This window comes from Pteronotus mesoamericanus, unplaced genomic scaffold, assembly GCF_021234165.1.
Source record: "Pteronotus mesoamericanus isolate MK-2021 breed Mesoamerican mustached bat unplaced genomic scaffold, CSHL_Meso_final contig_74, whole genome shotgun sequence".
Lineage (NCBI taxonomy): Eukaryota > Metazoa > Chordata > Mammalia > Chiroptera > Mormoopidae > Pteronotus > Pteronotus mesoamericanus.
The window spans coordinates 25,423,947-25,448,790 of NW_026555247.1; the positions used below are offsets into that span (position 1 = coordinate 25,423,947).

At 39.2% G+C, this 24,844-nt stretch overlaps 1 protein-coding gene across 1 annotated transcript in view; it reads right to left on the bottom strand.

Annotated features, from left to right (window-relative positions):
- SKOR2 (SKI family transcriptional corepressor 2) overlaps positions 1–24,844 on the bottom strand; it is a 39,588-nt gene that overhangs the window by 8,007 nt on the left and 6,737 nt on the right. The window contains exons 4-6 of the mRNA XM_054583863.1: positions 15,557–15,622; positions 15,084–15,182; positions 5,983–6,050 (exon numbers count right to left, since the gene is read on the bottom strand). Coding sequence (XP_054439838.1) covers positions 5,983–6,050; positions 15,084–15,182; positions 15,557–15,622 — 233 coding nt within the window. The remainder of the gene's footprint in view (positions 1–5,982; positions 6,051–15,083; positions 15,183–15,556; positions 15,623–24,844) is intronic.

Here is a 24,844-nt window from a genome sequence, read left to right on the forward strand (position 1 = left end):
TCAAGTAATGTTGCCTCTTAAAATTGACAATGCCTAAGATTCCATAAAATGCAATATTGGATTTACAGAGACCTCAGCAAATATTCCCCGGCATGGGAGCTCAGGATCCTAGGAGCTTCACTTAAGCTAATTACTCCACATAAAGTTCCTATAATAGAACTTACAAAAGCTTTCTTTTCATTTTGATCAGCTTAAAAATCACCAAGACTGGCATGTACCAAAAACCCCCTTAAAGTTATAATGTAACTTCTAAAATACCCAGTTTAGTCTGTCAAAATATTGTGGTGTTACCAAAACTGATAACTTCTTAGTTTGTGCCAAGAGAGAGTTAGCCTGAGCTCAGACATTCAAGTGAGTCAACATCTTGAAAGTAGAAAGAGAAGAGGCTATAGAACTACAGAACAGGTAACTGCACTGTCCAGATGCATAGCAATAGGTCAATAATTGGTCCCAAGGTAGCCCAAGTCTGTTGGCTGCTGGAGAATCTTGAGACAGACTCCACAGAAGCTCAGACTTGCTTCTTGTCCACTAAACCAAAATTCCCTAGCAGCCCAGGGATCTTTTTCTAAAAATAGAAAACAAACAAGTAACTATTCTACCTACTTTTTAAAAATGCAAAACATATTTTAAAAATTCTCTGAGTTGAGACGATAGAAATCTGGGCCATTCCCATCCTAATGAACACTGGAGAGTCTCCAAGGAAGGGCCACGTCACTGAAGAGCTGTGCCCTTGCCTGAGGGGGAGTGTCCCTCCAGCACGAACAGAGACCTATCACTCCTTTCCCTGCAAGGAAGCATCAGGAAGTTGCAAGTGGCCTTTTATCACAAGTCCACATGAATGAAGCGTAAGTCCAAAATCCATTGATGAAACATTGTTTTGCCTGAGAATTTACAATTTTTTCTTTTTTCTTTTTATTAACTTTATGGAGGTAACATTGGTTAATAAAATTATATAGGTTCCAGGCATACAATTCTATAACACAATGATTTTCAACTGTTTTCCTCTCACGGTGCACATAAACTAATTACTAAAATTCTGCGGCACCCCAAAGATATGTATGTTTGCCAATCTGACAAAAAAATAGGTATAATTTTTATTCATTCACACTGGACAGCTATTGTGCTGGCTGTTGTCATTTTTAAACTTGGCTGTCTAAGGGAAAAGAGGTCAGTGCCCCTGACTAGTCAGGTACTGCAGGTTTAAAAAATTCTTGTGGCACAGTCGTTGAAAATCGCTGCTATAACACATCATCTGTACCTTGTATTGTGTGTTCACCGCCTCAGGTCAATTCTCCTTCCATCACTGTTTATCCTCCCTTTACCCTCTTCCATCTCCCCACCCACCTTCCCTCTGGTAATTACCATACTGTTGTGTGTCTATGAGGGTTTTTTTCTTAATCCCGTCACCTTTTTTACCCAGCTCCCCAATTCCCCTCCTGTCTGACAGCTGTCAGTCTGTTCTCTGTATCTATAAGTCTGCTTCTATTTTGTTTGTCAGTTTTTGTACATTAGATTCCACATACAAGTGAAACCATAAGGTATTTGTCTTTCTCTGACTGGCTTATTTTACTCAGCATAATATTCTCCAGGTAGAGATGTCCTACCTGTCAGAATGGCTGTCATCGTAAGTCAACAAACAAGTGCTGGTGAGGATATGGAGAAAAGGGAACCCTTGTGCACTGTTGGTGGGAATGCAGACTGGTGCACCACTGTGGAAAGCAGTATGGAGTACCTCAAAAAATTAACAATGGAACTGCCTTATGGCCCAGCAATTCCATTTCTGGGAATATATCTGAAGAAATCCGAAACACTAATTCAAAAGAATATAGGCACCTCTATGTTCATTAATGTACAATAGCCAAGACTTGGAAGCAGGCAAAGTGCCCATCAGCTGATGAGTGGATTAAAAAAAAAGCTGTGGTACATTTACTTGAGGCTTTTTAATGGAGAACTTTGAGCCCTTTTCCCTGGCTGCATGTAAGTGCAGCATTCTGGAAAAACAGCAGGGGGCACTTCAAGACTAGTCCATTCCCTCTGTGCGCTTCTTGATAGCGATCCAGCCAGTTCAGAGGATGTGAATCTGGGTCTAGCCATCATTTATCATGTGCTCTCTGTAGGAGCCTGTCCTCCGAGAACTATGACTGAAAAAGAGCATGTCTTCAGCAAACCTACCGTAGTAGCTTATATTGTACATACATGCACTTGCTTTAAAAAACTGTCAAATTAGCAATGAAAAAAGAAAGTTTATCAAGGAATCATACTGTAATAATCTCAGATCATATAATAAATCATATATTCCAGTCCTTGGAAAAACCGAGTCAAAAGGTTATACGGAATAAAATATCTTCACCATTTTTTTAAAAGTTGAGATATATTTGCCATATAACAACGTATATGTTTATGAAGTTTCTTCGCCTTTTTCTTAGTCCTAAGGGCTGGTTAATTTTGTTTTTAGAGCAGAGCACATTTTTCATAAAATCACAATTCACTTGTGAATGAGAAATCTGTGTCTCTATATTATACTAAGCAGTAGCATCTTCATGAACTCGCTAAATTCTGTAACTTTTGTATTTGGTTCATAGTGAGAGGACTATATTACTTTGCTTGTATAAATAAATTTGGTTTAGTAATGAAACATTTTAAGTATTTGGAAACCTAGGGCAGGAGTGGGGGCCTTTAACACAAACTGTTTTAAGTCCTATAAATCTCTAATTTTAAGCTATTTTTAAAGTTAGCTTGTGGTCATGTATACATGTTAAATATACATATGCTTTAAGTCTGACATTGAAATAAATGCACAGAATCAATCATTTGACACTACAGCCATCATAACTTTGCATTTAAAACACTGGAAAAGGAAGCAATGGTGCAGAAATTATAGTCAGTGGAGAATCTAAAAATGCAGGAGCCAAAGAAATTCATAAGTTTTCTTTTTACAGCAACGATACCCAAGATGTTTTGATATAATCTTTTGAATAAGAACACTGTAACAGCATATAAATGCATTGTGGGTCTATGGGAATCATTACAAAATATGATAATTTTAATATATTTCAATTCTCCATTATTGCAGGATAGAGTGGGTTTTTCTTTCGTCTAAAGGAAAAAAATGTCGATTCTGTAGGCAAATGACTATTCTGTAATATATGTTCTGTAAACTTTAAATATAAAATAATAAAATAATTTTGAGTGAATTGTTGGGTTCTCAGGGAGTAAAGCATGTAACCATATTTACAGATGAATTAGATCATTCAGCTAAAAATATTGAGAAAGTCAATAATTATGGTACTTAGCAACTTTTTGATAATCTTTATATATAATTTTCTGAAGGCATTTCCCCCAGGTACTTTTAGCAAATGAAACAAGCTGAATAAGGGATTAGATACATTTCTGTTCAAATAAACTTGAATCTGCTGCCTCAATTCTAAGGCAGATGGCATACAGTAAACACAGGTTCTTCCTGCACAAAAATATCTCTAGCCACCAGGACTTAAATAATTCTACTATTAAAGTACTACTTTGAGAAGGGATATTACTCATGTTGGCAGAGCATTTCATGACTTGCATGGGCATTTCATGTTTACCACACACTTACACCTTACTGTATCCCTCTCTGGGCACTAGGTTAGACCTTAAAACAGGTCTCTTTGGTTTAAGAACTGACACTTAATGAACTATAGGAAATGAGTGTCAAACTCAGGTTTGCAGATCTTAAAGCTCGTGTCTATTTGTTACAAGGACAGTACAGTAATATATAAGCTTCCTATAATTCAACAGTATGCCTTCCTTTAGTAATTTTGGTAGAAGTAACTTAACACATAAGAACATTTGAGGAACTCAGGACCAAACCATGGAAATTTGGAAAAGAATTAAGAGGACTTGCTCTATGAGAATATCAGAGTTGGGGCAGGGGACACCCGTGGGTAGTGATCCATTCAACAAATGTTTCCTGATAGCTATTTGCTGCTGGGACACAGTGCTGGGTGCTGGAGGCAGCAAGAAGCTCTTGTTATCTTATGGTAGGGGACACTAAAGAAGGAAAAGAAGCAGGAGGGACAAATCATCAAATCATGTCTATTTCACCAATTTTTATGTTGTTAGCCTAGATACACCTTTGTGGATTTCAGGACTTCTACCTAGAGGGCTAAGGGAAAAAATTCTAGCTCCTCCCAAAGAATTTAATTTGCAACAAGAACTAATTTACTATCTAGAGGAACATGAATTAATAACACTATGATAAAATATTTTTCAATACAGAATAATAAAAATGTTTAGTAATGCCAATTGGTATCTTCCATGCACAAACTATCTTAAAAGACATTACACATTTTTTTTTTCTTCCATCAGTACTCCCTATGTGTTACATGGGTGCAATATCATTTCTTCTTTTACTAAAGAAACCAAATGTCAAAGAAAATTAAGACACTTAAGTTACAGAACTAGCCTTGCACAGGGGTTCTGAAATAAATACTTAGGTTTTTTTTCCTTAATGTCCATTTTATTAGATTCATCACCACCTTGAAATCACAAATTTTTGGTTGCATGTGTGACAATTCTTGTTTTAACTGTCTGAAAACAATGTCCTGAATAAAATCAGTAAGGTCTTAAAATTTTATATCACTCTACCTCCAGCTCTGTATTTAATTTCTTCCTTTGGACAAGGAAATCAGTAAGTATATTCACAGTAAGTAATTACCAGTTCTCATTGTCAAAAGCTAAGAATAGTAGGCATATTTTTTTAACCACTGGGACTAGTAGTTGTCCATCAGTGAATCCTTTTGCTCCCAGTGAATTTGGGTGCCAAAAAGATCAAAACAAAAAATAAAACAGAACATGCATAAAGATCCTGTTGAAGAGGCATTTTATGCTGAGGTAGTTTTCGGAACTGAGAGCTGTGAACCAGCACTTGAGATCAAGGAAAACCTCAGCGGGGGTGTCAAGAGTGACAAGCGGCACTTTTAACAGAGCTCAGGGTGGAGAGAGAAACATGAAATCCAAGGTGGCTTTAAAAACGACCCTCAGCAATCTCCATTAGCACAAGCATGGTTTCTTCAATGCAGAAAGAAAAGATTAATAACCATTTTTGTTAAATAGTCCTGACAGAGAGCTAGCTAGCTACCTGCCTCTTTAGACAAGACAAGCTGGTATGCGAAGATAGATAGTTAATGGTATAAAGATAACACAGCCCAGCTCAGAAATGCCTAGCAACGCAAATGACAATAATCATGCTGTGCATAATGCTGAGGACCAGCGTATGACTTCATCCAGGTGATTAAAAATATCTTACAAATACTGAGCAGAAATCATTTCCCCATCATTCCCATGAAAAGGAGGAAGCTGGGGAGACTGCTTTAAAAGCACCAGTGAATCTGCATCTGCAGGGGGACAAAGGTCAAGAATCCAGGAACACAAGAAACAAAACAGAAAGAAAACCCACTACATTTATTTATCAGACATCTTCCTGTTTCCCTGTTTCTTATGAATAGATCTCAATGTCCACTTTTAGATGTGATTAAGATAGAGTAACACACTTCATTTGGAAATAATTCTTTCCTTTTCATCATCCTTCAAGTGAATTTAATTGATTAATCGTGTTTGCACTTAGTTCTCTTGACAGTGGAGGGCCTGGCTCAGGTCTGGGTAGTGAAAGGAGAGGGAAGTTGGGAGACAATGGCCCTTCGCTGGGTTTTTGGTGCCTCCGAGCACTGTGTGAAAGCTTACACGGTGGAAGATGACGCAGGTACCTGTGGTTCGCCCACAGAGACAATTTACACATCTGTCTATTAACACATGGTAGGTAGTTACATTCTGAGGAAACATACTGACACATCTGTTTATCCTGTGCCTAAGTAAATCTCTTGGTAATTAGCATCTAAACCAGTTGAGAAGTAGGTGGACCAAAGGCTTTCACGGCAAAAACATGAACAGTTTCAAAACAGGCCCATCCAGTTGCATTTATTTTTAAATAGAAATGCATCTTACAATTTGTAATTGTTGCACCATTTCTTCACGGTAGGCTAGTTCCCTTTTCATCTGATCCTGAAAATTATCTAGTAGGGGAGAGAAATAGAGAGAGAAATTAATTAATGTGCAAAATCTACTTCTAGCATATTTAGTAAAAATATTACTGTCAGTCCCATAGAAAACCCCTCCCCCTGCTTTTTTTTTTAAAGTAAATAACATGGTTGGTTGAAGAGATGTTTTCAAGATTCTAAGATTTAATCAGAGTAGACAGTAAACTCCAAGAGGGTAAGGTCTATATCTAATATTTCACGTATCTCATAGCCCATGTAGTATAATCCCTTGCATATCATCACTCTCAGGAATGGCTGGTGTGGTCGTGTTCTCTGACCTTTGCACACTTGAGCAAGTCACAATTATAGAGAGCTTCCCTGTCTTCGGAAGTCCAGAGGGAGTGAGGGGGTGAACCTCATACATAGAAAATGTGAAGCCGTGTACATGGAGTGCCTTCTGGGCGATCTAGTTGGGGCCCGGTGAGATGCGGCTGCCCGGCTTCACCGCAGCTCACTTCGTTCCTGAGCATGTTCATTGTGCTCTGGCCTGACCACCGGCCTGCACATTTTCTCCCCCGTATCAGCCTTATTTTATGGTCTTTCTTGGGCCTTGACTCTATGTGAGAAGCAGGGGGTGGGGGGCGAGTTTAAGAGGTATTGTTATGCAAACGGTCGTTGCCATTCTACACATTGATCATTTTTACTGCTTTTATAGAAAGAAATGACTTCCCAATGTATCTATCATGTTGTTGCATCTTCTAGATGTGACCTTTTAAAAAGTGTGGCCGTGGCTAACTGGCTCTTTCTGCTTTGAATGAGAAATTAACACCATTTCACATTGAACCTGTGGTGGACAGTCAGGTTAGCAATTTAAAGGAACACTGTCCTCATCTTTTCCCCTCCTCTTCAGCCAACTGGTGTGTGAGTCCTATACATTCTACCTCCATCCCCTTCTCTCTCTGCCATTGTTGCCTCCCAAAGCAGGAGTTTCCCAGCTGACCATCTGGCCTATCGTCCCTACTCCAAATCCCTCTCATTCTCCTGCTTAAAATCTCTGATGGCTTTCCATTGCTTTCAAGATAATAAATCCTTTACTACTCATGAGATGCTGGGTACTTAGACATTAAAAACATTGTTCTTTTTATTTTATTGACTTCTACCTTTCTATACTATTTGCATTCTGTCCCCCAACCCAACCTCAAACACATTATCTATCTGTCTGTCCGTCTAGCTATTATTTATTTATTTTTAAAGACTTTTAAAAGGACAGTTTTAGGTTCACAACAAAATTAAGAGCAAAGTACAGAAATTGCTCATCTACTCCTGCCCCCACACATACACAGACTCCCCAATTATCAATGTCACTCACCAGAGAGGTACATTTGTTATCAAGGATGGCTCTACATTGACACATCATAACCATCCGAAGTCCAGAGTCTACATTAGGGCTCATTTTTGGTGGTGTACCTTCTATGCGTTTGGACAAGAGTATATGACATGTATCCAGAATTGCAGCACCACTCAGAGAAATTTTACTGCTCTGAAATCCTCTGTGCTCTGCCTACTCATCTCTCTTCTCCACCCCACTTTTGGCAACCATTGGTCTTTTTATTGTCTCCATAGTTCTGCCTTTTATAATTTATTGTTTAAAAAGACTCAATGCCCACTTTCACCTGAGTTTGATGTGAAAGGCACTGTTCTACAGCTAGGTACGTGGTGTAATGCAACAGTTAAGGGAGAAGCCCTCATTCCCTTGAAGTGTTAAGGGGGAGGAAATGCTTGAGTGGAGCTGTGGGGAACAGCATTCCACACAATGAAATGGGAAGACGAATGGGGGACAGCAATTGGTTCAGCTGCCTGCAGCAAAGCAGGTAGAGGGAACTCCCTATATAGCCCATCACCTTCCAAACCCCCCTCCAGTCTCGACACATTGTTCTTCCAGCCCTTCCAGTTCTTCGTTGTGTTGTGTTTGCCACTGCTGTGGTCTTGCCTTTACACCAAACAGCTCCCTTTTCCATAAAGTTCAGCCTAAATGTCATCACTTCCAGAAAATTCTGATTTCCCTGCCCCTTCCTGCCAGAATTAGTCTTCTCTTGTACGGTGCTCTGTACATACCTCTGTTAATGTATCCACAATACATACTGTGATGAGTTGTTCTAGATCTGTCTCCCAGCTAACCAGTGAATTCTGGGAGGGCAGTAAGGTAACTTTTAGACACTTAAAGATTCCAAAGCCTACCTAAGTGCTTGGCACATGGCAGGGGCTAGTTAATGAACGAGGGGTGAAATGAGCACTGAAGTACCCCCCGAAGCCCTGGAGTCTGCCGTGGACAGTAATTACCCCCCTGTGGGGGCTCAGGTCTTTATGTGAACAGACAAGGGTGTGGAACAGTGTTTTCTCTAAGCTCTTTCTGGCTCTTGTGCTTAAAGATTTGGTGACAAGGTAAACTGCTTTGGTTGGGCTCTACGCACGCAGTTCTGTCTTTCCTGTCCTGGGCATGGGGAGTGGGTGATTTCTGCTTACACTGATACAATGTGTGGTGAGGCACTGTATGAGTGACAGGCACCCGTCCCACTGCCTCAGGATGCTGTTGCGGGTTGGGCACATGGGCACAGGCCACAGGGAACCAGCACTCTACAGACTGCCCTGGTTCCAATACCTTTGACCCTGTCCCCAGGCCCAAATGCTTCCAGGAAGAGCAGTATGTTTTCCAGACACCTGAGCACATCCCCAAAGCAGGTCTCCCTGTGAAGGGGAGAACTGTCCTCTGAGTCTCCACAGGTTAGTTTCCCGTGTCCCTCTAGGGTTCTGGGGTGTCTCTGAGCAGGGGGGTAAACTGAGGTGAATGAGGAAGGAGGGGGCCACCTGAAGCTGACCTGGCTGGGCCACCTCCCTGGAGCCGAAAAGAGGAGGAGGGCATTTCAGAGTGAGATGGTGAGAACTGATCCTTATTTAATTGATGCTCTTGCTTTATGAGGGCACACTTAATAGAATTATTTGATTTAAAATTAATAATTTAATTAAAAAAATGAAGACACTAAAGGGTGAGGGGAAAATGGTGAACATTTTATAAGATTGGGGTAGGAAAGGACATTAAAGACAAAAACCAAAAGGGAAAGATTGATATATTTGATTTAAAAAAATAAAACTTTGGTTGACAATAAACTACAAATTAAACTCTCAAAACACTATAGTCAAAATTTGAAAGTAATTGATACAAACAAAAGAATATTTATGGCATGACAAGGAATTAATGTTTTAGTTTATAAAGAGTTCCTGTAAATCAATAGGAAAATGGATACTTCAAAAAAACATAAGGAGAGAATATAATGAAATTTCATAAAAAATACAAGTGGATGATAGACATGTGAAAAGTGTTCCACATCTCTAGAAATGAAAGAAAAAGAAATAATATGAGGTACCATTTTTTTCCCATTTAACAAAAATTAAGAGATACATGGCGTACCAAGGACGGGAGTACAGGCTAGTGCAGCCTTTCTGGAAAGCAACTTGAAATTAAACAAGAGTTTTAAAAAGTTCATATTCTTTCACACAGCAGTTTTTTTAGAAGTTTATGTTAAGGAAATAAGCAAGGATACATGTAAAGATTGAGTTTTAATGTTGTCCATTATCTAACTTTAGATAAACTTTAATGTCCAACATGAATTCATTTCTGACTGCTGTGTAGTAATGCAAGAGGCTCACATTAAGTGAATACAAGAAGGCCAAAAAATGGTGTGTATAACATTTCATTTTGTTAAAGAAAAAGAATTGAACATGCATTCAAAAGGCTGAAGCTCCAAAATATTAACATTGGTTATCTCTAGGTGATGAAACTATAGGTGATTCTTTTTCTTCTCTTTGTAGTTCTGTATAGTTAAGATTTTCTGCAGCAGGCATGTACATACTTTTTGACATAAAGAATGTTAATTTGCAAATTAAAAAAACCTAAAAATTTTGCTATATTCGAAAGGCTGATGAAGGCACAATTTAACTGGAGATGAAAAAATCATTAAGCCAATTTCTCTAATGAGAATCACTTAAAACCCAACTATTTTTAGAAACCAATAGTGTAAAAGGAGGGAGCAGAGAAAAAGCGCTGTAGTGCAGCCTGCCGGCTGGCACAGGGACAAGGGCTGTGCTCTGTTCACACGCACAGTTTGAAAGCTAAAGGGTTTTCCAGACAACGATAAAAAAGCATCCAGCCTATATTCCTGGGACCCGAAATAAGAAAACCCATACAGTACATCTGGTTCACCTAGTAGATCCTACCCATTGAGCAGTAGATTTTGGGGCTCCTTTTGTTTTCATTGTCTTCATTTTGTTACCATTGCTTTTAAACAACTACTGAGACTTGTGATCTGTGCAGTTTGGGGAACTGCGTCCTCTTTCCTCCTTCAGAGGATGCTACAAAAAGGGGGAGGAAGGACGGAAACCGCTGACAATAGAATGAACCCAGTAATAGCCGCAGGTGAAAGTTAGGATAAGCATATTTAAGTAAATGAAGGGTAGTTTGTTTTTAGTATGAAGTAACCTTCTCAGAAACTTGGAAGAGTGATTCTTTATATGAATCTAAGATGATATCATTGTCAAAATCTACTACTTAAGTTTTACCTAAAGCCCAAGTCATGAGGCCATCCCTGTCATGACCAACTGGCCTTTGTACTCAGCTCTCTCCAGTGCCACGAATTTGTCATCAGACCTGCAAATCCAACGACTGAACCCTTGATCCCTCACTAATCTCCTTATACAACAGATTTCTGTGATCCAAGCTCATCCCTCATTGTCAGCTTTAATCTCTTTGAATATGATGCCAGAATTTCTATCAACCATTTACTGAGAGCATGTTCCATACCCACAATATGCCAGGTGTGTGTGGACAGCAACAGAACACCCTTTCCTGAACCTATTTACATGGCAGTGGGGTAGAAGAGGGCAGCATGTGTGAAACAATCAGAGAGAAGTCAACATAAAATAGCCACGGAACTAAGATAAACGAATAGGACTTCAGCAAAGAGTGTCTCCTGCAGAAGTGGGAAGGCTTCCTGGGGGTGGCGGAACTTGAACTGTGTCCCAAATGAAGAGGAACACCTGGACAAGGGGAGGTATTCCAGACTAGAGAAACCCAGCGTGCAGAGGTGGACAGCGAGGGGACCGTGCAGTCTGCGGGCTAACCACAGTTGGGCAGGGGGAGAAGTGGAAATAAGACTGGACAGGCAGGGGGGCCAATTATGGAGGCTTTTGAAAGTCACTCAGGGGTTGAATTAGATACAATATGATCAACAGTAGGGAATCACTATAGTTCTTGAACGGAAGACTTGGAGCCAAAGATAGAGTTTTAGGAAGACTGGGCCAATGGTAGCAAGCAGAAAGGGCTGGAGTGGGTGGGGGAGGTGAGGAGCCAGGGCACCCGAGGCAGTGACATAGGAGAGAGGGGGAGTGAGGGCCTTCTCCATTCATAACCTCATCCAGCAGCCCTTTACCGGGTCCCAGAGTCAGGGCTAGACTCCTAGGTTACGCTGGTGGCTGGTGGGAAGAGAATAAAATGAATGGAAAACTATAGCAAAGGGAAAATGCTGTAATAAAGAAAGGGTGTTGCAGGAGAAAAAAGGAAGAAGAGGCAAATTTGCTAGAGGAGGTGGGCACAATGCGGTGGCAAAAATGGCGTCTGGATTAACAGCTGCAAACATGGCCTGGCCAGTCACTAGCAGGGGAATTGGGATGGTGGCATGTTGGGGGCGGGGTCTCTAATCATTTACTCCTGTCCAACTAAATGGGACTATCATTGCAGGACATGTGACCAACTGTCCTACTGTCATCAGAAAATGACCTTGGTAAGGGTGAACTCTTCCTCTTCCATTTCCTCCGAACACTTATTTCCACGTTTCCAGCCAATTCTCAATTACATTTCTCCCACCTTTCCTTACAACGCCCTCCTACCTCTCTGCTCCTGTTCTACCCAGTTTGTCAACTAAATGCATTGCCTGGTCTCTGACCAAGTTCCAGTGCCTGTTCCAGCCTTGATAACCACAACCCAATAAATCTCTAGAAGTTCTGGCTTCTGATATCAGCTAGTTTACTGTAAAGTTCCCGCAGCATTCTAAGTATCAAACTTGATGTGGTAGCAACAGCTCGCATTACTATGGAGAAGTCACTGTGCTAAACACTTACACATTTCACTCACATAGTCCTCTCAGCAGCCCCATGAAGCAGGGAGTAGCATTGTTTGAGAGTTGGAAAGGAGCCTAAAGTTACTCAGTGGGAGGGTCCGTGTCCAAATCAGGAGCCCTTGCTACTAACCACTGTGTTTCTCTGACTCTGCCTGACTGGGAAATGCTTGCCTGGCGCTGCTGTTTTATCTCCTGCCCTTCTGTCCTCCTCCCTGTATTTCCCCATCAGTGTTTTGCAGAGTATTTATAGAGAGCAGCTCTGGATGCCTCCGTCCTGGCAAATGTAGAGACTTGCTTGTTCTTCCTTCACTTCTCAATTTTGGCCCCCTCCATATACAGAGACTTGCTCTTCTTCCTCCTTCCTCCTTCCTCTAATCTTTATCTTTACCTCTATTTAGCCCCTTAACCCTCAGAACTACAACAAGAATCCCAAGGGAAACTCAGAAATCTGGACTTATTTTTAGAAATGCTTTTCTAGAGCTCAGTGCTCATAATCTCTTCCTCCTCCTGCTTAGTTGTCCCCGCCATCATCACAGGTGACATAACCCCGCACTTACCCTGTGCTAGGGATGTGTGAGGCTCTTCATGTGAGTTCTCTCATTTACCATCTCATCATCCTATGGAACAGGAATTATCTGGCCCATTTTAGTTTCCAAGGGTCCGCAACCAGGGTGTTGCGGAGCTCCTTCCTGAAACCAGCGCAGTTGAATGACTTTGGAGCCTGGATTCCTAACGGTCACATGCAGCAGCTTAGCCCAGGTCCCCCATGTTCTAAGTGAACTGAATTTTAGGTGTTGCGACGGTGAGTGTGTGTCTACCTCCTAGTACAAAGCTCTGCAAAACTCTGGCCAATTTCCCTCTATGGTTTCTCCCCATGCAGCTTAATAAAGTTCTGTTTTCCCTTTTCCATCTAAGTAAATCTAAATCTGTCTGCCATCCTCACAGCCTCTCACATTTAGTTAACCAGCACGTAATGTGCATTTGCTATTTCACTGGTGTGAAATTAACTGCCTCTTTGTGGTGTGTCTAAACCACGCATTATTCAAACTTGGGCACACACACACACCACTTCCTTGGTCAGTGGAGTATACTGCAGATAAAAAAGAGGAAAAAATTTTGTTGTTGTTTAATTAAAGTGTCTCATATATGTAGGTTCATTTTAATTCAGATCAAAAGGCTCAATGACATGCCTGAGTCAAAACTATACCATTAATCTTAAAAAAAAACACTCCAGAAACATGTACATGTTGTATATAACAGAGAAGTTAATAAGGAACATGTATAAATGATTATAAATTAACTTGTTCAAATGATTCATTAGATTTTATTAATGGGATAAATTATGGCTACACTGGCTTCATGGAAGGTAGATGGGCACTTCAGGGATTCAATGGGACGTCAACCTCCTCTGCTGGGTCAGAAAGCAGGGATTTGTAAACTTAATAATCAGATAAACATCAGCTAACAGGGGAAACTAACCATTCAATATCTGCTCAATTCTGCAAGGAATGGTGGAGTCTCACAAGATACAGTTTTAGAAGCTAGAGAACCCTGGATCCTTTGGAGGCATCTGCTTTCTAAGGTTTCAAAGATATTTTTAATGTTTCTCTTTTTCTCAAAGCTCCAAATGTCATGATGTTCCCAATACACTGACAAAAGCTGTTGGCCACTCTCCTCCCTTCAATCTTATTTTAAGCCTCAGCAGAATTCTCCAAATTCAAAAGACTGAAGCACCATGAACTCCAAGCCTCCTGCGAGGATACTAAAGATCGTAAACTTGGCAGACTCTGTTGCTTCTTACAGTCCGAGGTCTTTCTATCATGCAACTGCTTTGCTTCTGCTGCGCTAAGTGTTCTAGTGGAGGTCAATGTGACATGTTACCAGGGACGGAGTGCCATTCAAAAATGCTGCTTGAGAGGGTGTGGCTTTCAGTTGTGCTGATGATGACATTGGAGAAGGCCTGGCAAAGGCAGACCTTCATGCTGACATTAAAATTGTTGCAATTACTAAAAAATCTTTTTCCAGATGCTGGTCTATGGCTCTAGCATAGGAATTGCCACTGTGCACTTTGCGATGCCCGGATTAATAAACAAGGGGCATGCTGACATTCTAAAAAAGTATTCCAGAAAAAATGGTATTAACTTTATATAATATAAAATATAAGTTTACATACTATTTTCTTTTCCAGTTTCTTTGGAGAGAGAGCTATGACTAAGGTTGAAAAAATAGTACTGTTGATGTATGTGTCAAAATGTGACCCAGACCGGGGCTGGTGAATTTTAGAAATCTGTTCGCCTAGGATTTCTAAATTCCAGGATTCCAGCAGTAGAGCCAATCATTTTCATGCTGTAATATCTCCTGCCGCCAAAGTTGGAGTGGAATTTTAACACTACAATGGATGGAGAATCTAAAACTACTAAAAACATACTAATTTCAATTAATAAAACAAATACCTGTAAGTGAATTGTTAAATGTTAAATCTTCATATTTATAAGTATTTCAAGCACCAAGAAGCTCTCCAACCAGCGCAATCTAAGAATAAAAATTAATTGTTCTTTTGTTTTTGTCTATCTTAGAAAATAAAAATACCTGAGTAATTCTTTTTAAAAAATATACAATCTAAATATTTCTGAATACTTAAATACATAGACACAATACATATACACAGATACACATATACCAGTACAATAAATACCAAAGGTTCTTCTAAGAAGATTCATCTGAGAGCTGATTCAAAGAATAAACAACAGACTAAAATTTCCTAATATTTAGACAGAGGTTGCAGGAAGACTGAGTGGTACTTTACACAGTCACTTAATACTCAGAAGCATATTCCTTAGCCTATTAATAGAAATGTTATCAAATATCACAATGCAATGAAATAAAAGTGATTTCTTACTGAATACTGGAAAAGATGTATTTCCCTTTAACACTTGGAATTCTTGTTCTAGTCGTCTTCGTAAATCTATTTGTTCGAATAAAACCTTCTGAAGTTCTTCTAATAAAGGAAAAGAGAAGAGTCATTTTACTAATCTTTACAAATAACTCTCCAGAGAACTGTTATATATGGCAATTTATTATTATAAGACGAAATATTTTACCAGTTTAAAAAGTGTTGCATGGACATAGGATAGATTTTGTGCAGAAATCCATGAATATAAATCAATGTAATATATTATTTTAAAGTATTATATTACAGTGTCATGTATTGATTGATAAGTATGCATTAATCTCAATTATATCCACCCAATGGTCCATATATTATTCATATGTTGCTTGTCAAGCTTAAAATATGGAGTAGAACAGAAATATCCTCCTGTTATCTCTATTGCCTTTTAAAGCTAAGTTCCACAGAGTTAAAACTTTTCTTACCTTTCCCCATATTTTCTACATCCTTTTTGAGTGAATGAGGTGAATTCGTTTCTTGCGTGTGTTCACCTTAAAACAAAAAGAAAGGAGGAAAAAATATTAGTTTCGTGGAGGGCTATTTTCCAAAGGTTTTTCTCTTCACTTTATTTTAATATCTACAAAAGAGCTCATTTTTTACTATAACTAAAGAGTGGAAGTTCTCAGAACTCAATGTCCTCGTTTGCTCGTGTACAACTCCCCAGAGGCATGGCGGGGAGCTAGAGAGAAGGAGGGCACAGTTTTTGGAGCCTGCGATGGCATCTCTGTGGCAGCAGATTCCTGAAGTTAGTCCTTCTCCCAGACCCCACTACTATCCCTCCTTTACAACAAAGATAATTGTTAGAGTGCGCAAGAGAGGAGGTTGAGCAGTCAACATTTCTGGAAGAAATCCGATCAGAGTCCCTCTCCTTTCAGAAGCGAAGAAGTCTGCTGATGACTATTGGAAGGCCCTCAAGACCGTGGAAGCAGGAGCCTTCCACCATCTTGAGCCGCCCAGATCTGGGGCAGTGAAACAGAAGTGGGAGGAGGCTTTAGTTGTCCTTGGGAGAGAATTTCTAAGCCTGGAATAATTTCCTAATAAATGATAGTTTGTTTGTTTTTAAAAACAACCTAAAACAGAGATATGCAATAGTTATATTACTTTTGATATTCACATGCTTGTTGATACTTTCTCAACTACTTGGCTTTAACCAGTAAAAACTATATGGTGGGTAAAGGTCAGATGGTTTTTCTTACCAGTTTTGCTTATGTGCTAACTGGAATGATGGCAAGCTCAGAAAATGTATTTATCTACACTTATAAGGTCAGTCTACATAATCCAGGAAACAAATTAACCAAAGAAATCCAATCATTCAGCTAGTCAGAATTTTTTTGTTTTCAAATTTCAATTTGCTATCTGCAACTAACTACACAATGTAATAAGCTCTCCAAAGAGGTGTGGTGCTACAGACAAAGGTGCTCTGAGCTTCCGTTGTTTCTAACGCCCTCCCCACCAAGTTAGCTCCGGTGGTGTCCCTGGAGCTGTTTGCATACTTGCCTACCTCACCCACTTGGTGGCATGCTACTTGGAGGCAGGGCTCTGTCACTCTTGCATGGCCAGTGCCTGGCAGTGTTGTACCCATAAGAGGTATTCAGTAAAGTGTTATCAGTTGTCACTGAAAGGAACCCTAGGAAGTTGTAAATTCTTATTCTTATTATAGTACAGGCCAGAATGTACCATGTCAATTCTTTCCTCAATGATTATTCATTTCCTTTCCATAGCAAGAAATAGAATGTAATGGCTCCAGGCACTTAGAGGAATACTGGGAGATTTCACTGTCAAGGTAAAAAGTCCTGCAAAGAGGAAGACAGAATTTCTCCCCAAAGCAGCGGAGAGACAGGGCAGTATCAAGGACAGACAGGAAAATCTTTAACATGAAATTATAAACTGTGACTCTGCACTCCACCCGGACATTGTTGGGAATATGTGTGTTCAGGTACGTGTGTGTGTACAGGTGTGTGTCTCTAAATACACATATATAAATATAATACATGCAAATATTCCTGCACATGTGCAGAGTTATGAGAAGTGCTTCGCTGCTCCCCATGAGCAGGACCAGAACATCTCTGGCATCCATGAGTCCTCAGTGGCAGGCACTTCCTCCACTACCCAGGTCATATTTGCACAGCCTCGTTTCCACCCTCACCCTGGACATGGCCTCTCTCTGTAGGCTTTTGAACATTCCTACTTTGGCTTTCTTCTCCATCTAATAAAATAATGGGAAAATATCTGTGAAGCATTGTAAATGTAGACCTCAGTGTAATTCCCATAAAATACTCTTATCCAGAAGAAGAGTAACATGAAGGTGGATAACATCATAAATATATAAACCAAAAATATTGGTATTTTGAAATGAAGATAAAGGCACACTATGTGCAGAATTGACTGTGTTTGCTCTAGTCTCAGGTAACTAATTAAACGCGTAGACGTTTCATACTCGTACAATACTGAGTCTGAACAAGAAAAACAAATGCACATACTTCTACATCCATTTACAGGGCATAATGAAAAGTTTATCATTCTCCTACTTCCCCCACCACTCAAAACTCAATTTTAATGAGACAGTTTGTTTCTGAATAGGCATCTCTAGAAGTCAAGTCCTTTTCACACTTTAGACCAGACTCTGCTGCAATGGTGTATTCTGTGGACTGTTTATCTTATATTACATTTCAATTAGATAATTAAATTTAAAAATTAAACTATGACATATTAAAATGCATTTCTTTTCCGCTTCACAATTAGAAGGCTTACAGAGGTATGAAACCATTAAACAAATAGCTAGTAAATGGAAACTACATTAACCATAGGCGAATCTACTGATGACATTAATAATAAGCTTTTCTTTTCATCAGCTTGTGGAGGTTTTAGTAATATTTTACATCTCTGTCTACTTCAAAGAGACATTTTACTCCAACTTCTGGGTAAAATCTGCCAATTTCGAGCTTAGATCCGAATGTTTCACATATAAAAGGTTTTTAAAAATAGTTAAATGTTAGGTAAATAAGGAGTGCAGACACTTCAGCTGCCTTTTTGTGTATCTGGACCGTTGCCTTTTGTATATTACTAATCTGTAAAAACCAGATTGTTAATGGTGGTTAAAAATGACCTCTGGGAGCCTGGATATGTTTGTTCACTATTACTGCTAATGTTTTCCATCTGGTTAACAAAAAAAAAAAAAAAAGAGGCAGTCTAATACTAGATTAAATAAATGAGATTTCATTGACAATGAGCTTCCAATTTTTATAAATATTCCATCAGGTTAAATGCATTTTACTTTTTTAAAATTAAAGAATGGCTTTGGGGACATCGAAAATTAAAATGCTTTTTTTTCTTCTTACTACTTTCCCCCTTCAAAAAAGTTACAAAAAGGCAGAGTGGAGGGGCACAGTGATCTTCATTGTGCAGAGTTACAGGAGAGAAAATTGTAACTTGGAAGGAACATCTTTCTTGGAAGCGTGGTAGAAATATATTTTAAGCCAGACCGTAAAAGAAAACAGTTGAGTGTCTTACAGTTGGAGAGTGATGGATAATTAGGGCCTGAAATGCTTCCGGGCACTGCTGGGACCAGAAGCTGCTGGGTGCTATGTGTCACAAGTGCACGTTCTCAGGTCCAGCTCAATGGGACCTGCCTCACCCACCGCCCCTCCTGCTCGCACTGGAGGGGAGAGGCAGCAACATGTCACAGCAGAGAAAATGCACCCCTGCCAAGTGTGGTAGAGGCCAGAGAACCAGGAGTCACATGGTTCCTGCTCCCCTGTCCCTCCAGGATCCTCCAGCACCAGGTGGTCCCACTTCCCAGGTGAATGTTCTACCACACCCTCGCTCCAGCCCTCACACAGCCATCAGAAACTGGAAGTACAAGAGGGATGGATGTGAGACTATGCCACAATGAAGCACATATGAGCAGTAAGTATCAGATGAGGAGACTGGGGTATCCAAAGCAGGGGAAACACGCCCCCCCTTCCCCACAGCCAATAGCTTCATTAGCACCATTTCTCAAAGCACAAGGGTAATTACTTTCTCTTAAATAACATGGTACACCTTTGTTCAAGAACCGGTAATGGCTCCCATGGTCTACACCATGGAATCTGCTCTCCATTTCTCCCTTCTAGCCTCTGGCTTCACATATAACCTTGTCCCTCTGGCTGAACTGAACTGTCTTTTTCTGTCACCAACCACAAACCCTTTACTCTAGCTGGATCTTTATTTCTCATTTCTGCTGGCTGTACCTTACATTGTTTCTCCTGCCTAAGGTGCCCACACCCCTCTGCTCCCAGTCCATCCAAAGTCGGAATGCCACCCCAGTCCTTTCGCTTCTGTGAAGCCTTTCCCGACTTCCGCAAATGCTGCTGATTCATTTTTTCCTGGGTTGAAGTTCTACATGCTGATCGTCTCTACTCTACCACTCTGTCCTGTGCCTGATTAACCTGGTGTTTTACAGCAAACACAAGTACAGTCCTGCCCTACAGGTAACCCCCATCACCTCTACCCCACGGAGGGGCACAAATACTTTCCACAAATACCCACTTGCACTTAATTCAATCTGGTTTGTGGAAGAAATGTACACAAATGCTGTTGTAAATCCTCCATTGTCATAAGGGGTTTTTAAGCACTAACTGATTCCTATGAATGAAAAAGCACACTTTCATCCATTTGTATATTCTAAGGCTTACTTTATATTTTCAGCCTATGGGAGAAGTGTGTGATGCTTCCATTTTTATTCCTATCTAACATTCTTAAATTTCTTTCAGAGATAAACAAAACCATAGAACTGAATTTTAACCAAGGTATGAACATATTAACATATATGTCTGTCATTGCCTCCAACAGAAAAAATAGCTGACATTTTTAGAGTTCATTTAATTTTAAGAGCCAAATGAGTAGGTCAGATTACCTGTTCCGTTGGTGGTCACGAGGCAGGAGGAAAAGCTGATTACGTGGGTATTACTGTTCTCAAGCTAAACTCAAATTCAATACAAAAGGTCATTTAAATGTTGTACTGGATGTGTATAGGATATACTAAAAATATAGTGTACAATATGAAATTTGGATGAAGAGTACAAATTTTGGCATTCATCCATCCCTTCTATGGAAATAACACTCTCTCTCTTTCCTTCTCCTTTCATCCCCCCCCCCCCCCCCGCCTTGGTCTCCTACTCCTTGTTTTGGCTGTTTCCCTATTAAATTCTCCCTTGAGCTTACAGCCAGCATTCAGAGGCACTGCCTTAGCCAGCAGCCCCAGGGGCTAGTAAATTGCTTATCCCTGAAAGGTCCTCTGTGTTCCCCGAGGACTGCTGTTGACAACACTTGATGGAAACATTTAGAGAAAATATTTCCTTTTATAGAAAGAAAGCATGCTATTTAATTGCACACTCAGGGATAAATTTAATCAATGAAACTGTTTTGGTTTGGGGCTGTGTCTGTATATGAGATACACATGTACTCTAACATTGGGATCCAGAATAAAAACTTTCAGTCAAGCATCCAGATGTTCCCATAGATGGTGGGGACTCATATGCTACCCATGTATCTGGTGCAGGCGAGCAGACCAGAAAGGAAAGGTACGATCTGCCAGTCATGCTGCAGTCCCCGCCCACAGTCCCCAGGCAGGGCCTTGTCCTGAGGGTCGGGCTGAGTTTCTGCTCCCTCCCCTCCCACAGCCTTTGTACAGGGACTGGTCTCTGTTGAAAGAGATTTCATTTATAATATTGAATTCCTAAATAAACTGTGAATTTTAATAATGAATCTTAGTTTTATAATCTGGCCTTCATTTAGACTTTCTGGTATTTTTCCTTTCTCTTTCCCTAACAATCTATCTTATAATTTGGATGGGGTCAAAGTTAACCTGCAGTTAATATAACTAGAACATTTCACAATAACCAAAATTCAGCACAACATATGGTTTAGAGAGGTTTTTAAGAACCCTTTGCATTAAGCATTTTAAAAAATCAATTATACTGAGAGCCAGGTTAAATAATTTTCTCCTCTATCAGTGGGACTTGGACTTCTGCTAATTCCTTGGCGTTAAATTGTACATTAAATTCTTCCCCTGTGACATTTGGCACTTTAGTGAGGTCACAGAACAGAAGAGAAAAAAAAAATCAATACCACTGGAGAGGATATGCTAGAGAATGAACTAACTAAATATTAACTCCATTAGTGAAAAGAAAAAAAAGGAACGAGAGCAAAATTAATACTGGTGGGGTTAGAGAGAACTAAAAATTACAGCAAACGTTACGGTTCATGGCCAAAATTTATTGCTATTGCATAAGCGTTGCTTCTTGAATAAGTATATAAATATCTTTGATTAGTTAATCTTGAGTTCATTTAGAATTCTCTTGAGTTTTAGAACTTCTGTTGTCAATCCATGCTATTTAATTTTTATTTTCTGGAGAATTTTCCATTGTCTTCCATTTCCTTGAGGTTCATATAAAATTTTGAAAATCATGAGTAAGAAGGGACATTTTTCATAAATAAAAAGAAACCAATATCTGAAATGTGGAGATTATGTAATCATGAATACATATATTGAAAGACCTCAAAATTCATTGTTCATAAAAATGTTAATAGTAGTTTAGTGGTGGGAGGTATTATCAAATTGTCCAGGTGGATAAGCTGAGGCACAAAGTAGTTAAAAAGCTAACCCAAAGTCAACTAGTGAGAGAATTAAAACTTAGAGATCTACTAGTCTGTGCTTTTTAGAATTTTTCTTCTCCTTTACCTTTATTTTTTTAAAAAAAATCATAAGCATGTTCTAAAATAGAATGGGATAATAAATCAGAGTGTCTCATCCGCTATATATTCATGAGAAGTGTAACTGCTTCTTACTCCTCTCAGAAATCCATCCGTAGCATATTAAGTACACTAGAGAATCATGCCAGTGAGAATCAAATTGATTTTAAAACTTCTATGTATATAACAAGATGCAGCGATGCTCAGAGTCCAATGGTGCTGGCATTTCTACAATAAAGGGGATTCAAATCAGGGATGACTCCACTTCACGTGTTTTCCTTGACCTGCAATAGCTTTGAGCTGTCTCACCAGCCTACCTGACTGCATTCAATTTCAAACCACTTAACTTTACTAAAGTGATTCAAAACAGATATGCAAAACTTACCCTGGGATTGCAAGAAAATGCTGCCATTTATATTTTTGAATAGGTAATATTTTGACTGAATTACCATTTACCTAATCCATATTATTTGGCTTTAAGCAATGGGTCTAATTTTAAGAAGACCTAGAGATAAAGTTCTACTGGCTTCTGGGGACTATGGGATGCTGAAAAAAACTTCGTGTTTGGTCCCTTTAATTATGCAGAAGTACAATATCTGCTGTGTGTAAGGTTAATAACCATTAACAGGGAGGTTTTTAAAAAATCATTTAAAATGTAATCTCTTCGAAATTGCTGAAAAGTAACAGTTACCAATAAGGCTGAAAGGTTGAAGAGAGGCTAAACTTAATTAAGATGATGAACTAAAAAAAAATCAACTGGAACTAAGTATGGTTGTTAAACTGATTTTATAGTAGGGATTGATAAAAGCAAGTACCTATCATTTAAAGATATGTCTATAACCTTACCTGTTTAGAGAAAGATGATAGGAATTTCTTCATAAACTACATTTATGATTGCCACGGGAGGGAAAACTTTATATAAAAATCAAAAATTGCATGCTGACTTATTAGTTTGAAAAGACATTTCATTCTTTTAAATTGTATTGCATATGTACCAGAATAAAATACTGATATTTTCCAATAACAATGATTCAATTGAACATTGGCTAAAGCACCCTTGGTCATATCAACCTTATTGGGTATTTTGTGTAGACCAGGATTATAGCGTTCATGTTGCATTACAGCTGATCTGTCCCCTTGTTTTGACTGGAAGCAACTTGAGAGCAGGGACTAGTATTGATTCTATCTCTGAATCACAGAGCTCAGCAGCGTACCTAGCACACAGTAAGCATTCTATAATATTTGGGGAGTAATTGAGTAAATAAACAAATGAATGCAGTTATGTACCCATGGAAGTTAACAGTTGTTACATGGAGAGAAATAACTCCATTCATAAACTGCGTGTTTGGATAAAGCAATCTGCTGCTACCACCCTAAAGCAACTAACCACAGTCTTCATAATATCTTTGGCTCCTCTGGATTTTTGACACTTAGCTAAACAAATGGATTTTTGGAGTCTGACCACAAGTAAATACATTAAACACAGGCCAACTGGGTGCCCACTCTGGGATTTCCTCCAGTGTGCATCCAACATGGAGACGATCAGCTAATCTTTGCTACAAGTAAGGACAGCTGAAGGCACACAAGTCACATAGCAACCCAAACTCCTTAACCATTTTTTAAAAAAATCCTCTTGAGAACATGTTTTTCATTGTTTTTAGAAAGAGAGGAAGGGAGAGAGGGGAAGGGTAAGCGAGAAACATCACCGTGAGAGAGAAACATCAACCGCTGCCTCCTGCACGTGCCCAGACTGGGGATCAAACCTGCAACCTAGGCATGTGCCCTGACCAGGAATCAAACCTGCAACCCTTCGGCTACATGATGACACTCCAACCAACTGATCCACAACAACCAGGGCTCCTTAACAATTTTTGGTGTTTACGCCATCATCTCTACATGTTCAGCAAAGAAACATGGGATGAAGTTCTTGTGACCCAAGATTCCAAGACAAATTTAACAAAAAATATTCTCCACCTGAACATATGTTCATTTCTATAATGTTTTCAGCTCTTTCATGCCCCACCTGTTTCCCATTTAATACTGGATATTAATACAATAACCTACTACCTACATACTTTCATGAATAATGTGAGAATAAAGTTGTAATATGGAAAATCAATATGGAACAAGCATCAATGGGAATTTGTATCAAATTAATTATTGTGACGAAGGGACTAGTAATACATCAATAATATGACTAGGTGTTATTTCCAACATAACTATTGACTGTACTGCCCTGAGCTCCAGGCACTGTGGAAATTTTATGTGAACACCAAACCTGACTCTATTTTCACTTCTTTCTTTTTGGCATTTGTATTCCTCTCTGAATATAAAACAATGGTGGTTTTTATCCACTCTGGCTATCATCCTTGAGGTTCTGATGACTTTTCAGGTTTTATTGAAGTTACTAAGCGTGGGGGAACCAAACCCCATTCAAGGCCAGGAGAAACTGGTTTTCAAGTGAAAACAGCCCAGCTATCCAAATGGGAAGCCAAGGAAGAACAGAAATTCACTTTCTAACAAATCTACAGAGACTATTAATATACACAAAATGAAAAGACTGTAACTCTGTGAAGGAATCAGTATGCTCTAATACATTTACATTTCTAATAGAAAGGCACAGTTGTTGAAATGTTAACTTAAAAATTTTATAAGAATTATAAATGCTAGCTGTTAGTGTAGGAAATTAAAGTTCCTTAAAAGAGATGATTTTGGATTGTGGAATTTGGATTTTCTCATTAAATCTATGGAAACCTTTAAATTGAACAATTTAAACATCAAATTATCCCATCGTTTTGTACAAATCATTGCTTGTTCTCGAAAAGCTATGTATATTTTATATCTTTTATAGAATATTTTACAAAATATTATTTTTATTTCTCTCAAAATTTGCACCCAAATAGAATAAGAGTTATGATGATTTCTGATTTAGCTAAATGAAGTATAAGGTCTGGTGCAAATTATTCTCTAAATGTGTATTT